Source organism: Eschscholzia californica, unplaced genomic scaffold, assembly GCF_041429995.1.
Source record: "Eschscholzia californica isolate CP2 unplaced genomic scaffold, dmEscCali1.0.p SCAF_1, whole genome shotgun sequence".
Classification (NCBI taxonomy): domain Eukaryota; kingdom Viridiplantae; phylum Streptophyta; class Magnoliopsida; order Ranunculales; family Papaveraceae; genus Eschscholzia; species Eschscholzia californica.
In genome coordinates, this window is record NW_028238198.1 from 12,701,557 (window position 1) to 12,719,143 (window position 17,587).

General features: G+C 33.6%; 2 protein-coding genes across 11 annotated transcripts; one reads left to right on the top strand and one right to left on the bottom strand.

The window, feature by feature from the left end:
* The first annotated feature begins 4,081 nt into the window (after nucleotides 1-4,081).
* On the top strand, nucleotides 4,082-14,891 carry LOC147564218 (beta-amyrin synthase-like). 10 transcript variants are annotated; one of them, XM_086644511.1, is made up of 20 exons: nucleotides 4,082-4,264; nucleotides 7,101-7,289; nucleotides 8,367-8,574; nucleotides 8,700-8,891; nucleotides 9,387-9,476; nucleotides 9,569-9,766; nucleotides 10,565-10,649; nucleotides 10,731-10,897; nucleotides 11,205-11,393; nucleotides 11,500-11,613; nucleotides 11,787-11,906; nucleotides 12,005-12,127; nucleotides 12,428-12,526; nucleotides 13,056-13,112; nucleotides 13,227-13,273; nucleotides 13,434-13,577; nucleotides 13,714-13,891; nucleotides 14,012-14,086; nucleotides 14,254-14,337; nucleotides 14,448-14,891. In XM_086644511.1, the coding sequence occupies exons 3-20, from the start codon at nucleotides 8,368-8,370 to the stop codon at nucleotides 14,589-14,591; spliced, it is 2,313 nt and encodes a 770-aa protein (XP_086500637.1). In that variant the 5' UTR covers nucleotides 4,082-4,264; nucleotides 7,101-7,289; nucleotide 8,367; the 3' UTR covers nucleotides 14,592-14,891. The 10 variants fall into 10 exon arrangements, with proteins under 10 accessions (XP_086500637.1, XP_086500646.1, XP_086500665.1 ...); XM_086644520.1 differs by having other exon boundaries at nucleotides 4,126-4,264; nucleotides 7,200-7,289; XM_086644539.1 differs by having other exon boundaries at nucleotides 4,126-4,264; nucleotides 7,222-7,289.
* A 1,053-nt stretch (nucleotides 14,892-15,944) lies between these two features.
* MAPR2 (membrane-associated progesterone binding protein 2) lies at nucleotides 15,945-16,574 on the bottom strand. Its single transcript, XM_086644588.1, has one exon. It carries the CDS (start codon nucleotides 16,542-16,544, stop codon nucleotides 16,134-16,136), a length of 411 nt encoding a protein of 136 aa, XP_086500714.1. The 5' UTR covers nucleotides 16,545-16,574; the 3' UTR covers nucleotides 15,945-16,133.
* Nucleotides 16,575-17,587: the final 1,013 nt, after the last annotated feature.

Genomic DNA, 17,587 nt, shown 5'->3' on the forward strand with positions numbered 1-17,587 from the left:
TTTGAATTTGATTTGTTCTTATCCAAATACAATTGTATAAATACTGTATATCTATAAATACCTCTCGCAGTAAGAGTTACATGTAAGAGAAAATAAGAAATAAAATTCTTTGCTTTATCACTTTCAACTTGCTTTTGTTATCAATCTATTAAAGCTAACTGTTTGGCTTTAAAACTTCTATTGTGAAAGCAAGCTTCTTTGACAAAACTTAGAGCATCTCCAATGCAACACTCAATCTCAGAAACTCCGAGTGCCACCTAGGATTTTTAGAGTTGTTTCTTAAAAATCCTCTCCAATGCAACACTCTATTTGGATCTCTAAGATGACGTGTCGAGGGTGGAATAGAGATATCTCAAGAGGACACTTTATTTCTAGAGTGTCCTCTTGAGATATCTCTAATTGTCCAACTCATCAATATTTGATTTTCAACCAATAGAAATCGAGTCCTCTATATTTTCTAAAATAACTTATTATTTATTTGTAAAAATAACTATGTCACATAAGTAAATAAGATAAGTTTAGAGTTTTGTATTGGAGACAAAATTTTTTTGAAGATCTCTATTAACGCCACCTAGGAGTGAGAATCTCAAAAGGAACTTGACATATAGGATGAATAGAAATTTTTTTGAGTTTTGCATTGGAGATGCTCTTAGGCCGAGTTTGATTGCAAGGTGGGGAAAAGGAAAGGATAGAGAGGAAATATTTAATATGAGAATCATTTTCTCCATAACTTTTCTTATTTTGAGCAGTATGAATAGCCATTAATTTTGGTCCTTTCATTTTCACACCCATTGTTTAGGTAAGGAAAATCATGCATCTCTCATTCTCTCTGAATAATTATGTTTCTCTGCCTACAAGTTTTATCAATTGAAAACTGAAAAAACCTAACCAACTCAGGAAAACAAATCTCAATTTCTTAACATATCATAAAAGCACAAATGGCAAAATTAATTAAGAACCAAATAGATTATACTACTCATCAAATCCAAAACCAATCTTAGATTTATTGAGTTATGGGGAAGTGACACTTGTGGTGATAGAGGTGCCACCAAGAAACTCAGTTGGCGAAGACAATCCCCCATAAATGCCACCCACCCAGTCTCACTGGAGTGGAAGAAAATAATGATGAATATAATGGTGAAGGACCAATAATTTCTTTTCCAAATTTACAAAATCCAATTTACTGAAGCAATAATTAAAAGAATGGGAAACATGTTATTGTGGAGAAGATGATTGAGATAACAATTATGCGACCACTGATTCAGAAAGGAAGTCTGGTTTCAACTTCTACACAAATGTTATAGTCTCTCTTTTTCTTCCTTTGCTCATTTTTTTCTCAAAGAGATAGATTATAGTCTATGCCGAGTTGCCAACAACTGGTAGGCCAGTTGGTCAGTGCATCTACTCCGCAATACGGAGGTCTCAGGTTCGATTCCATGAAGTGCAAATCCAGAATATTGAAGTTGGGTATAAGCAAAGTAGTTTCTGTGGGCTTTAGGCCATTTAATTTCGTCGGACTTTAGACCAATAGTAATTCGGCAACCATTGTACTTATCACATCGTATTGATGTATCAATGCCTTTGTAATGACCATTGTAGTCAATATTCAAAAAAATATCGATGACTCATGATTCCTTGGTCTATTTGGTTACAAAAAATTATAAGATAAGTCCAAAATTTGTATTGGACCAAAATCCCACCCTATCCACTAATATTTGGTAGAATTTTGAACTAATAAACTTAAATTTCGAACTTAAAATTAACGCAAAAAAATATCTCTTTAAAAACATATTATTTTTCTACAAAATAATTGTTAAAATTTTTTTTTTCCCATACTTTGTTTCTTTCCAAAAACTTTTTTCCCGAATTTTTCTTTTTGCCAAAAATCTTTTTTTTTTTCAAAATCGACTTTTTCTCGAAAACCACTTTCCACCAAAATTGTTTTCTCGAGGTTTTTTCCAAATACTGTTTATCCCCGAAAATTGTTTTTTCTCGAAAAACGTTTTCCCCCGAAACCGAGAAAATTTTTTTTCTCGAAAAACCGTCTTTTATCCTGAAATTGATTTTTCTCGAAAAACGCTTTTCTCCGAAATATTTTTTTTTCTCAAAATCGATTTTTCCAGAAAATCACTTTCCCCCGAAAATCGTTGTTCCCGAAGACCACTTAACCCCTAAAACTGTTTTTCCCTCGTAAACAATTTTTTCTAGAAAATCATTTTTTTATGATAATTTTTTTCTCGAAAAACCCGTGTCTACTTTTTCTCAGAATTTTTTTTTTCTAAAACCGTTTTTTCTCAAAAAAAATTCCTAAAAAATAGATTTTGAAGAAAAATGGTTTCTCGGGGAATAACAGTTATCTTGGAAAAAAAATTCGGAAAAAGAACGGTTTTCGGGGTAAAAAAGAATTTGGAGAAAAATACATTTTTTGAAGAAGTTGTTTTTCGGGAAAAATGGTTTATGAAAAAAATAGAAAAATGAATTTGGAAAAATGATTTTCTGAAAAATAATAGATTTAGAAAAAAAATTTGAAAAACAACTTTCGAGAAAAATATATCGAAGAAAATGGTATTTGACAACAAAAATGAACAGTTTTGAAAAAAAAATTCTTTAGTTTCTTTTTAAAATAATTATAATTACCAATATTCCAACCAAACAAAAAAAATCATTTAGACTCATGAATCTGTGAAATCAAATCCAAAAGACTCGTGAACGGCTTTTATCCTCTTATTCTGCAGGAGAAACAAAGAGAAAGTGTTGTATTATCTAGGGTGAGAGATAGTTGAAAGAGAGCGAGTAATTGACAAGACTGAGATATGACAAGAATGAGACATTAAGAAATGTGAGAGATGATGTCTATGGTTGGGGGAGCTAGTGGACCAATCACCAATGGTGGTGCAGTGAGAGACTATTGTGGTCCGGCCGTTGGGGGGGAAGAAGGTGAAGTAGAGGAAGATGAAATTAAATGGGAAAAAACACGACATCTCAATTGTGTGATTCTTTCGTAATAACGGGGTGAATCCAAACCGTTAGATAGAGACTCACACTTAATGTCTTAATTTGTGGGTGAATGAATGAATTTTGCTAGAAGCAAGACAATTTCTAACTACTATATATCCCGTATATCTTATGGATATGTTTCTAGAAAGAACAAATGTGAGCCCCACAAATCTTCACGCTTTAAAATTTTTTTGTTATTCATGGATCTAAATATTTTTAATTCATAAAATTTTAAACCATAAAATAAAATTATTGATTTATCAACCAAAAAGAAAAGGAACAAAACAAATTATATTGACAGGGCCGGTACAAACATGTGAGAGGCTTCCTTCCAGCAAAGTTAAATATGAGAGTCCTATATAATTCATGTTGAAAAAGAAAATTAAAATTGGTAATAGTATTTAGTGGGATTTGATACCTACCTTTTAGACATAACCTAGGCCCTTACACCTTAATTTTCTTTTTTTTTGAGAAATGGATTACGATCTACGTTAGTCGTTACAAGCCATTGACATCATGAAAATGTGATAAGCACGATAACCGCCTAAGTTCAATCATTAATGAAAGAAGCTTAAAACCCAACAATATTAAAGAGACTTAAAGCCCGACAAATTTATTACATTATTTATACCTTTAATAACCAAATTCAATAAACTATGAATTCCACCTCTTCTGGAAATCGAACTTGAAACCTCCAGGGTTTTAGAGTCTATGTCAACATTTTGAAATACTTGAGCAAGCAAGTGTTGACCTTAGTCCTTAATTAGTAAGCTACAAATTTCAATCTTGTTAGAATATAATTGTTAATTATTATTTTGAAAGTAACGTACAAAATCCAAACATATGAAGCTCTTGCCTACGTTGGTCGCAAAGCGGCCGTTTTGACTACTTTGGGCCGAGCCACCCTAACATAAGATCTGCACCGTTCATTCACCAAATAATTTAGTAAATGACTATAGTAATTAAATTAATTAGTTTCTAACAAAACTAAATTAATTAATTTCTATTCAGATCACAAATTAAAGTCTATCAACCAAGTACCAAAGAAAATTAGTTCAACAAAAAAAAAAAAAAGTACCAAAGAAAAGTGGTTGACATTATAAATGAGGATTTTGCCAGGTAACCCTTATCTTTTCTCATTTTCTGTTTTGGGAAGCTCCGCAGTGATTGAAATCTTCAATCTCTCGCACTCTCTCTCTCTCTCTCTCTCTCTCTCTCTCTCCCTAGAATCACCTTTCTTGTTTCAGGGCGTAAAACACAATTTCAGGTACAGGTACTTCAGCACTTGGTTTTCTTACTTCAGCCTTATGCTTTATATTACTTGCATTGTAAATATAAAGCAATTATATTTGTGTGATCCCTTCAAACAAACACATAACATGTGCTGCAATTATAAATCAGTGGCGGCTTGTACATGTCATAGGTATTTGTGTGATCTTAGATAGCTTCAAAATGCTTCTTTCACTCACACAGCATACTTGCTAAAGTGTCATTCTTTCTAACTATAGCTTTAAAGTCATCATTTATTATATTTTAAATAAATGATGTAGGATTCTTGAATAAGATTCCTACTAAAAATAGATTTTCTAAGAACCAAAATTCCTTAGTGTTTGGCTATTAAAAATCTTAAGGTTCTTGGTCCTAAGTCCAAAATTTGTATTGGACTAAAATTTCACCTACTCCTATGATTTGTTAGGATTTTGACTTATTTAATAGAAATTTCCAAATTAAAATTAACAAAAAAAAATTCTTTAAAAGCATGTTTTTCCTATAAAATAAATTGGATACCGTTTTTTTTTTTCAGAAACAATTTTTTTCGCGAACACCATTTTTTTCTTAAATTGGTGTTCCGTTTATTTTTCCAGTAACTGTTCTGTTTATTTTTTCAAAAACCAACATTTTCTTTTTAGAAATCGTTTTCTCGGAAGATGCTTTTAAGAAACTTTTGTTCTAGAATCTCTTTTTTTGGCAACTATATTTCGCGAAAACCACTTTTTTCGAAAATCAAAATCCTTTTTTACAAAACCCTATGTGTTTTTCAGATTTTATTTTTTCAGAAGGCACTTTTTTAAGAAACCGGTTATTCTTTCGGCAACTGTTTTTTTTTTGCAAAAACGGGTGTTTTCGTTTTCAGAACCGTTTTCGAGAAAAAAAAAATTAAAAACTTTTACAGGAAAAGAACGGTTTGTGAAAAAAAAACAACTTCCAAAAAGTACATATGGAAAAAAAAAATGTTTTCGAAATTCGGGAAACACGGGTTTGAAAAAATCGAGTTTTCAAAAAATGATTGTTTAAGCATTTAAAAAAACTCAAATAATTATAAATTCTTGTATTATTTTTTCTTTTTAAAGTGTCCACGTTAGTAGTTACAACGACACTGATACTTAATGAGTTGTGATAAGCATGTTAAACGCTAATTTGAACTCTTACATAAACAGGCTTAAAGCCCAACTGAACACAGGCCTAAAGCCAACTGAACGGGCTACCTGTCTCACCCGAGCTCTTATGGTAGCCATCATAGGTTGGCATGCTAAGGGCGAGGGTTCGAGTCATGGTACTCCTCTTTCTCTCTCTCTAAAATTTAGGTATTACAAAATACCTACTTAAATAGCCAACAACCCTTGGTTGGAGTGGTAGGAGGTATAATCTTCCACCCAGGGGCGGAGCTATATGTAGACTAACCCAGGCTATAACCTGGGTTATCTACTAATAGTTCCGGACCACAAGGTTGACACCTGTAGGATTTAGCCCTGCTGGTGGAAGGCAGGTGCTTACACACCCATGATCATGGGTTCGAATCCACCCAAAGGGAGATTTTTCAGATGTTTTTTTTCAGCTATTGGAAAGAAGTAATTCAGGTTTGGCCCCCAATTGATAACAGACTTCTGATTTGGCCCTTAGTTCGTATGTAACTGTCATTTTGGCACTCAATTTTGTCAAAAATTTCCTTTTTGGCCCCCATATCTTTTTGTGCTTATTCTTTTCTATTTAATTTTTTTTTTCTTCTTTCATTTTTATTTTCTCTTATCTTTCTCTCTCGTATACTTTATATTTCCCTCTCATATACTTTATGTTTCTCTCTCGTATACTTCGTCTTTATCTCTTCTTCTTCGTCTTCCTTCACTTTCATATTTTCTCTTAGTTGCTACGGCTGTAGAGTCTCCTTTCTCAGATTTTTCCTCTTTGTAAACGAGTAGCGTAGTATGTTTATCGTATTTTATTTCATTTACTTGGTAAAACAGAATATTTTATATCTTATTTTTTTGTTTATCTCAACGAATCTAACTGCAAAATTTTTTATCCGCTTCTCAAATCCTAGGTATGTCTATTAGTAGAAAAATAAGAAAATATTATCATAAAATGAATAAGCGTACAAAGCAATTATAATTGAATAAAAAAACGTCGTTATCTTTTAAGGGTTCGAGGCACACGCTGAACAATTCAAAAAAAAAATTGAACTACGGGCTTAAAGCTTAACTAAACTAGTTTATTTTGACCTTTAACCGCCCAAGTTCAATAAACCATGAATTTCATCTTTTCTGAGAGTCGAACTTGGACCTCCAGGTTTGGAGTTTATGTCAACACTATCGACAACTTAGGCAATTAAGGGTTGACAAAAATCTTAGTAGTCTATTAGTTACCAAACAAATAAACAAACAAATAAATAATTTTCACTCATGAATCTTCGGAACCATAAATCGGAGGAACTCATGATTTCGTCGAAGGTATAAAAGGGAAATATTCAAAGCCGCGAAAAATTTGTTTTAGCGGGACCGAAGTTTATGATTTTTTAGTAATGTGAAATCTGATACACATAAGTAATTAGATTATCTAAGTTCTTCATAGGTTTTTTAGATTTTTCTTTTAAAAACCTGCGCCCAATGCAAATTTTAATTTAGATCTTTTAGATGATGTGAAAGTAGTTAATCTTAAAGATCTCGAGAGGACTTTTGAGATATTTCTAATTCTACAATTCAACATTTGCCCTATTAGAAACTTTTTTTTTTCTAAATTTTAAAATAACATATTATATTTTCTACCAAAATAGTCATAACACATAAATAAATAATGTACTCTTAGAGATTTGCATTTATGACACCAAGACTTTAGAAGATCTCTATTTTGCCCATAAGATAAAATCAATTAGATATCATATAATAAACACATGATACATAAGACTTTTAAAGTTTATTTATTTTTAGTTTTGCATTGGAGATGTTCTAGAGTGTTGCATCGGAGAAGTTTGTGAAAATACCAACCTCGAACAAGAACAACTGAAGAACAAATTTGAGGTAAAAACTAAAGTAGTCTTTATTGATCTACTTTATGTGTCTATTGAGTACATTTGATAATGTTTACAAGAAAACAATTTAGCAAATACAAGAGGTTTACACAAAATGTGACTATACATAATTTAGGAACGTTAGACAGTATGCAACCCTAAAAGTAATCTTGTCTTTTTCTTTCTTTGTGCCGATTTCAAACTGTGGACCTCAATTTTGCCCAATTAGAAAGAGACAAATCAGAAATTCAAATCTTTTGTTTTTTTTTTGTTGAGAACAGAAATTCAAATCTTGACAGGTATATTTTTCGATTTTTTTTTAAAAATTTTGCATTCAAGATGCTCTAATAAGATATTTCTTGGAGATAGAGAGAGAGGTGCATTGATGAATTGAGAGACTGGTAGAAGTTGAGATTCAGAGATTTCAAAGATTTATCAAGAAAAAATTCCGTGAGATATCGAAATTTTTTATAAAGTGGCCGGTATTTCAGTCATAAATAATGAAGTAGAGAGATTTAGGGAGTATTAGAGAGGGAGAGAGAGTTTGAATGATGAAAAATTGGATTGAGAGTAAAGGGAGAGAGAGAGAGAGCAAGAGTTCGATAGTTCATTAGGAAAGGATAATGCTAGTCGGACTCTCAAAGTGCCGACAAAATCACGAAATCAGGCACTTTGAGAGTCTGGGTTTGTAAACCCCAACCACTTTGGTCAAAATGGTTTACAACCACTTTTACCGACCAGATTCTCAAAGTGCCTGATTTCGTGATTTTATGGGCACTTTGAGAGTCCGACTAGCATTATCCCTTACGAAATAGAGCTTGGTAGCCTTGGTATAACTTATTTTGGTCAAATCAAACCTACAAAACCAATTTTTCAAGAAAACTACTTTTCACTCTAAATTTCACGAAATCAAACATGCCTTTAGATTGATTGAAATTTTCCATTGTTTCTTTTTTCGGATCTAGCTTTTCGTATTTTATTAAAGTATTTTGTTTTCGCATATATTGTTTACATTTCTATAATATAAACTACACTCTTTTTTTTTACTTCAAATGGGCTTCTCACAGTATCTTTCATTTATCTGTAGCATGTGGAAGCTTAAGGTTGCAGATCATGGCGGCCCATTTAGCCAATGGCTTTTTAGCACGAATAATTATGTTGGGAGACAAACATGGGAATTCGACCAAAACGCTGGGACACCAGAAGAGCGAGCCGAAGTTGAAAAAGCTCGCCAAGAGTTTTATAAAAATCGATACAAAGTCAAAACTTGTGGAGATGTTTTGATGCGATTACAGGTAAAATGTAGATAAGCAAGTATTCGACTTACATGAGTAGGATTAAATTCAAGGGAAATTTTTATTTCCTCTTGATGTTGCTTCTTTAATATTTTACTTACGATGATTTTGACTAAATTGGACAGCAATTGAGAGAAAATAAGAATAAATATGATCTGAGCACACCCCCGGTGACAATAGACGAAGAACAAGAAGTTACATATGATGATGTAACAACAACTTTGACGAAAGCAGTTCGATACTTTTCTACTTTGCAGGCAGACGATGGTCATTGGGCTGCTAATATTGATGGACCCTTATTTCTTATGCCACCCTTGGTAACTTTTATTAACTCCTCACGCTTAACACATGGTATGATTTCTATAAGAAAGTTAGTTTGTCATGCAGAAATTGTTTGTGTAACAAGCAAAAAAGGGTAAATATCATCGAATTTTCTCGTAACATGTCCATTAATGATGAAATACATATATTTCGAAAAGATTTTTCGTTACTTTCAATGTAGGATCCAATTTAGTAGTACTATTTTTTTAAATCAAAAGATCACACGGAAAAGTTGTCTTTTTAAGAGAAAATCGTCCTTTTTTCAAGTTTCCCAACTACTCCACCTAACTGCAATAAAACCTAGGTATTTACCAATATGATCCAATTACATCAGCATTTTCAGTAATAAAATGAGCATAATTGTGTTTGCATCAAAAATTTTGAGTTTCTCTTACAAAAATATATATTTTAGTCAATTTTTTCAAATTTGTTTATATTCTCTTATTATTCTACCTAAAACGTGTTGACCTAAATTTGCTCATTAAATGAAGGTTTTCACGCTATATATTACGGGGACTCTTAATGCTATATTATCACCAGAACATATAAAAGAGACGCTCCGTTACATCTATTGTCATCAGGTATGTACATGTGTATATATAAATATACATAAGTTATTCATCTTGATTAAGTGTACACTAATTCAATTGACCACTTATTTTTATTTTTGAAGAATGAAGATGGAGGGTTTGGGTTTCACTTTGAAGGTCATAGTACAATGTTCTGCACGACCCTTAACTACATTTGTATGCGTATACTCGGAGAGGGGCCTGAAGGGGGTGAAAACCATGCCTGCGAAAGAGCACGAAAATGGATCATTGATCGTGGTGGTGTGACATCTTTGCCGTCATGGGGAAAGACTTGGCTTTCAGTATGTCTGTCTAAATCATTTGTTTGATATGAAAACTTGTTTTTAGACCTTACCATATAAAGAGCTAAAAGTGGGAATATATGCCGTGTGGGAGTTTGGGTCGTCCTATACCCAATTCACTCCGTATGAGTTTTTCTTCCCAAACGCTTCCCCTCTTGTTGATGGATTTTCCGAGGTGTCCCGTTAAAAATATTATATGAACAAACGAATATAAAATAGTACATTTTTTTTGTTGAAATGATATAAATATAATACACATTATACTAATATACTATTAAATATTTTTTAGTTATACGTTGTCTAAATACATTCACTATATACCAAATGTAGCTAATTAGCGATCGGTTAATTAAGTTGTGTCCATTAATTAGTTGCTCCAAAGTTTGGAATTAGTACCTAATCAATTAATGTCACATTCAAACTCATAAAATACCTAATCAAACAATTGGTGTCAGATGACGGAAGTTCTTGAACCTAACAAAGATTCGGTAAACGTGATCAGATATATTATACTTCGAGAAAATTTAATATTGTAACTCGTAAACTTGTTAGATTTACTTTTTTAAACAATGTAAACAAGGTGTGGTCATCACAACTTGAAACCTGAACCAATCGATTTCGATAGAACTTCAATATTAGATCTTATTATGAACGAACGAAAGGCGTATGCTACTTTTCCATAAAATAAACCTCATTGTTATTCTAGAAATTGTCTGTTTGAACCAAATGCAGGGAAAATCTCACACAACTAAGAGGCATAGGCTCATTAAAATGACTAAACATTCATGATCAATGCAGGTACTTGGAGTGTATGAATGGTCAGGGGTTAATCCAATTCCTCCAGAATTTTGGCTCCTTCCTAGATTTTTGCCCGTTAATCCAGGTTTGCATCTGAATTTCTAGCATACGTAATCGTTTTCTATACATTATGAATTCACTGACTTATTTTTATATGTCACTTTAGCCAAAATGTGGTGCTACAGTCGGTTGGTTTGCTTGCCAATGTCGTATATATATGGGAAAAAATTTGTTGCACCGATAACCAATCTCACTTTGTCATTGAGAGAGGAACTCCATGTGCAACCTTACAATGAAATAAACTGGACAAAAACGCGTCATGTCGTTGCCAAGGTCAGTACATTTATGTGCAATCCATAATGAATTTCTGTCTTATATATACACATGTATGTGATATACACATGTATGTGATAGTCTCGCATTGCTTAGAGGAGCATCTTCAGATATATCATGGTGGATTGTCGAGGCGTTTTGAATGGACTTGTAAGAGCTTAAGTCACGTACAAATCCCTATATATATTCGTTGGGATTGGGTATGAGTGTTTGTGTGCCTTCGTCCGTCATGTCCATGCTGCAAGCACGTCGATAAATTTTTTTAAATACATTTAGTAATATTTAATAAAGTGTTGCATTTGTGTAGGAGGATGTCTACTTCCCTCGTCCCCGGATACAAAATTTGATATGGGACGCTTTAAGTATATTTTCGGAACCTCTTTTATCAAGGTGGCCATTTTCGAAATTGAGAGAGAAAGCTTTAAAAGTAGCAATGGAACACATTCATTACGAAGATGAGAATAGTCGTTATATCACGATGGCCTCGGTAGAGAAGGTACAAACATATAATATTTTCTTTTAATATATTTACAAATAAATCAAATATTTGAGTATTTGTGTCAGTGTCGATGAAATTGATATATGTGTGTGTTACTATATAGGCACTGTGTATGCTAGCTTGTTGGATAGATGAACCAAATTCAGATGCATTCAAGAAACATCTAGCCAGAGTCCCGGATTACTTATGGATGGCCGAAGATGGACTCCGTATGCAGGTTTGGAGTTAACAAATAACTCGAAAATTCTAACAATATGTCATTTAATATAAGTCCTTGTACTTCTAGCAAATATACAACAAGCCCCAAAAAAATTTATATTCAAACTCAGATCCACAAAAACAAGTACAACCTCATCCTACTAACTTATAATAACCTAAACCTCTTTGTAGAGTGTTCCAAGTCAGACGTGGGACAGCAGTCTTGGCATTCAAGCACTTCTTGCAAGTAATCTTAGTGAAGAAATTGGTCCTACTCTTAAAAGGGCGCATGATTACTTAAAAGCTTCACAGGTTTTATTTTCTTCTCAAGTTAATTTTAGAATGGCATAAATATGTGTTATTTTTCGGAAATTCTTAACTGTCGACGAATCTTGAATGAAAATATGAAGGTGAAAGATAACCCGTCGGGAGACTTTCGTAGCATGTACCGTCATATTTGTAAAGGAGCATGGTCTTTCTCGGATCAAGATCAGGGATGGCAAGTTTCAGATTGTACGGCTGAAGCACTTACCGTAAGTATCATATGATAAATAAAACTCTACAAGACACAAGTAGAATGTGAATAATATTTGCAAAAGATACTTTGATAGCAAGAGGAGCCTATAAAATTACAAAACCACCCAAATAGTTTTAAAACTTAGCATTTATTGAATTGGCTATATAGATGGCTTGATTACTACTTTTTACTTAGAAACTTTTTCGACCACGAGGCTCTTACCAAAAGGTTAAAGCTTCATGATTTACCAATTTATCTACACCGGTTTCATCCATTACACTTGCAAGCCTTATTTTGGTATTTATAAATCAAACAGGCATGCCTCCTTTTCTCACAAATGCCGTCTGAAATTGTCGGTGAAAGAATTCCGAAAGAACGGCTATATGATTCTATTGAGGTCCTCCTTTCCCTTCAAGTAAGATCCCTTCTCTCTCCATTCATTAATGTATTTTTATATTGCTTCATTGGTAACTTAATATAAGAAATTAGAAAAGACATAGAAGAACCAAATAACATACAAGAACACATAAGATAATGTATTCAATGGTTAGGACAAACTCTACGAGAAAATTAGTAAATCATTAGCTAGGGTAACTTTAGATAACGTGTTCGATGGTTAGGACATGCTCTGTGAAGAATAAGATTATAGAAATTTAATATATACTTCTTCTCCACGATCACAAAACATTGAGCATCTTTCTCACATCAAAGCCTAAAACATTTTGTATGGTCTAGATACCTGATACAGCAAACATGATGTATGGTCTGAAAATCTAAGTCGATTTTAACCCACAAATAGAGTGGTCGGTCCAAATTTTCCAAACAGAACGAAAGTGCTTGAAAATTTTGAGCAACTATCCCATTAAGGTCGGCTCAGTTTTTTTTAGCAATACACCATAGTTGTTATCGATTATTTCAATTTTGAAACCTTTTGTGGGAAATAGGGTGCAGATGGTGGAATGGGAGCTTGGGAACCGCCAATGTCGGGGGAATGGATGGAGGTTATTTGCTAATCCAATAGTTTTAACTAATTACAAAACTGATTATTAGTAGAAAACTAGTCTTCATTCTTAGTTTTATTAACAAAATTTTGTTGCCTGGGTGAACAAAAATAGGTTCTCAACTCAACAGAAGTTTTTGAGGATGTCTTCGTCGAGCATGAGTAAGATTAATAATATTTCTTTATCGCCATATCTAATTATTTTTTACTATTAATTGTCTAATTTTCTTACTCCAGTCCTTGATTTTGACTTTTCCGAATATCTTCCTAGAAAACTTGAATACTTTTTTTTTTAAGTAATGAATGTCGTGTTGATGTACAGGTATATTGAGTGCACTTCATCAACCATACACGCTCTTTTGCTATTTAAGAAGTTACATCCTGGATATCGTACCAAAGAAATACAAACTTTCATTGAAAAAGCGGTTCGTTACATTGAAGATATACAGAATCCTGATGGTTCATGGTAACTATCAACAACTCATTTTATGTGGTCTTTTTTCAATCTGAATTTGACTCGTGTCTACCTAAAATTCAACCTAAATCAATCATTCAAATGAGTCGGACATCATAAAGTCTTCCATTCTAAAATTTGAAAATAGGTATGGAAATTGGGGAGTCTGCTATATCTACGGTACATGGTTTGGGTTGCGTGGACTAGCTGCTGTTGGAAAGAACTATCAGAACAGTTTGACCGCCCGCAAAGCTTGTGATTTTCTATTATCAATACAAAATTCATCTGGAGGATGGGGAGAGAGTTTTCTTTCATGCATGAAGAAGGTAAAATTAAATACACACTCAGGGTTTTCAAAAGAATTTTCGATTTTTTTAGGAATTAATTTATTTGCTTATTTTACTCTAGTTAATTGCTATAATATGTTTTAATTTTCATGTAAACAGGAATTTGTACCTCTAAATAATGATCACTTGGTTCATACTGCTTGGGCTCTGATGGGTCTTATTCATGGTGGTCAGGTAATTAATTAATACTTAATTACATTGAATTTTCTTAATTTGTAGGACTTAAAACTTTGTATTTAAGATCTCTTATATGATTAGGTTGGAAAACAAAACCTAGTAAAATTCCTTCCTGCTATTACTATACTTAAAATTGTTACAAGTTAATTTTTTGGTGAATATAGGCTGAAAGGGATCCAACTCCACTTCATAAAGCAGCAAAAATCCTAATAAACAATCAAATGGAAAACGGCGATTTTCCCCAACAGGTATAGCACAAATACTAGGCGATTGCTGAATTGTATACCAACTTGATTGTCGGGTATTTGTATATAAGAAAATGCAACTGCGAATGAATGATTTTGCTATTTGTTGACAGGAACTGTCTGGAGCTTCCATAAAGACATGTATGTTGCACTATGCAGTAGCAAGAAACGTTTTTCCGATATGGGCTCTAGCAGAATATCGACAGTGCATCAAAAGTTACCAATCCAACCAAGAGAAAACCCTTAAATTACATTAGGAGGTACATATTTCTCGTTGGTGGCATGCTATTCTCTTGTTCTTCCATACACATGCGAAGAACTCGCAAAAATAAGAATGATATCGTTCCCGATCGTAAGATGTTACAGACCATCTTAAACTTATTCACATATTTCTTCTCTCTTCTCCTCCTTTTTCTCTCTCCCTTCTCCTTTCTTCTACTTTATTAAACTTATTCACCATTAATTACTAATGGGAGATAAAAAGTATTCATAGTTTTATTTATGTAATTCATAAAGGATTATACTAATAAGTAATGGCTACCTATTTAGACTTTGGTGAGTGGGTTTTACTTTTAAGTTTTAAATGCAAAGCTTGAGGTTGACTTACTTGGTTAAACTTTTCGTCCGCGAAAAAAACTTCAAGTACAATTATTTTCTGTAAGAGACATGGTATTCAAAATTATCTCTCTGGATCATCCATCTCAAATTCTCTGCAAAACAAGAAGCTAGCTGAAGATGTGAGGTTTTCCCTCACACCCATTAAGTGAACACAACACTCCTTCCACAACTAATGGAGGACTGACCAACTCCAACTATCTTTCTCTTCGCACATTGGGACCTCGAAGACTATCCTCCCCATCCACAATGGGACTTGAAAGATTTTAGAAAACCTAAGCTCTCATACTATGAGTTGGTGCAGTTTTGGGCCTCCCCTCATACTGAAGCTAGCTCAAGAGGTGATCAGAATTCAGAACTCCCTCGCACGGAGTTTTGGGCCTCCCCTCATCCTGCAGCTAGCTCAAGAGGTGATCACAAGCCCCTCGCACGGAGTTTTGGGCCTCCCCTCATCGTGAAGCTAGCTCAAGAGGTGATCACAAGCCCCTCGCACGGAGTTTTGGGCCTCCCCTCATCGTGAAGCTAGCTCAAGAGGTGATCACAACCCGGGGCCTCCCCTCATCCTGAAGCTAGCTCAAGAGGTGATCACAATAGCTGAAGAGGTGATCACAACCCGGGGCCTCCCCTCATCCTGAAGCTAGCTCAAGAGGTGATCACAACCCCCTCGCACGGAGTTTTGGGCCTCCCCTCATCCCGAAGCTAGTTCAAGAGGTGATCACAACCCCCTCGCACAACCAATGTCCGACTAACTCCAACAAACTGTAATGACAAAGCCCTAATTACCTAATTTAGAGAATTTGAGACATGCCCAAACCCTTAAACTATATAGCTTGTGCTAATAAAGTTCTTGAATGGTAATCAAAGCAAATAGCATATCTAGTTAACCCATTTGTGCATATTTCTTGATTATATCATACAAACAAGCAAAACAAAAGAACAATAAAATCACCTATTTGATTAGTTCTATGAGAGCAAATAACAACCAAAATCCACAATTAATAAACACAACCTTCAATTTTATTTATAATATATCATTTACTAGTTCACACATATCCAAGAAATCATTAAGTAAAAAACCACAATAGATAAACACAAGGATTCATCTTAGGAATCAGACAAACATAAACCCTAAAATTTCATCTTCATATATGGTTTAATGATGATAAACAAACAAGAAACCCTAGTTAAGCAATAGTACCAACAATAGGGTATTTAGCTTCAAATTTCTTCTCCCAGTCATTAAGAACACCAATTTCTTTCTCAGAAAGACCATCAATAGAAGCACAGACATCTTCTTCGTTTTTGCTCATCTTTCCTAGGGCTCTACTTGCATCTTTACCAGCGAACATACAGTAAGATCCACCAGGACCATAGAAACTTTTTCCAGTCGTAACGTCAAAAATCCTTCCTTTAATTGCTACATAAATAGGTTTGCTTGGATCAGATCCATCGAATTGCTTCAACTGCTGCTCTGTTAGTTCCATCTTCAGTTTTAGAGAGAGAGAAAGTTGAGAGAGAAAATTTGGGGTTTGATTTTGGTGGATAGGAGGACTGGGGCAGAGGGAAATGTTAGAGATGATTTGAGATAAACCCATAGTAATGGTGATATTTGACCAGCACCCCCTCTTTATGACAGTTATTCTGAGAATGGGACAGAGATAACTACAAATCTACAATCAAGTGATGTTACAACAAAGAACAAGCAACTCAGAAAACTAGTAAAGAAAATAATCAATCACACAGAACACAAAAGATTTACATGGTCCAATTTAGTGGGCGTACTCCATTGGGAACAATGACGTAATGATCGTATCTCTTTCTAATTCTGAAATATACATGGATACTCGTTACATTGATAACCACCCTAACAGTAGTTCTGCCTCGCAGACCATCAAAACCGATTGTCCATGCTCTAAAGGTCAACTTTGCTTGGAAGACCAACCCTATAATATGGGTCGAAGCAAAGTTGCAATAGAATTGTAATTGTTGAGGGATTTGAAGAGCAGATTAAAAAATATTTTTAGTTTTTGAGGAAAGAAAATTTTTTGCTTGTTTTTTTAACACCAAAAAAAATTATATAACGATGCTTGTGCCTAATTCTATTTAATTTAAAGAGCGAAAATAAATTTTAGAAATATTAAAATGTCCAAGTAGTCGAGCACAAGGCATATCTTCAACTAATGAATAAAAAATTTGTTTAGCAAAAAAAAAAGAACTACAATTTTATTTAAAATTATATTACTTAGAAGCATTTAAATTAATTGAAAATTCGAAAAATTACAATGTTAATTAACAAAGACAACAGGATATTAAAAAAACAAGCAACCCAAGGGTTTCAACAAAAAAAAAACACCTGTAGATAAATAAAAAAATTAAACAAAGGAAGAAGAACAAAAGATTTTTCACTCTTTATTGTAAGCGAAAACCAACCTAACTCATAGAAACATGGTAAGCATCGTTTAGAGGTGGATTGCCCACCCTTCCAATTCCAAAACAAAAACACCAACAATGTAAGTGAAGAGATTTGATCAAGGACCTCTTATGCCTCAACCAAACCGAAAATTACCACACTAAAATAAATTATTTATGTAGATAACAATATTACACATAACATTCTTTTATTACCACTGCTACTAAA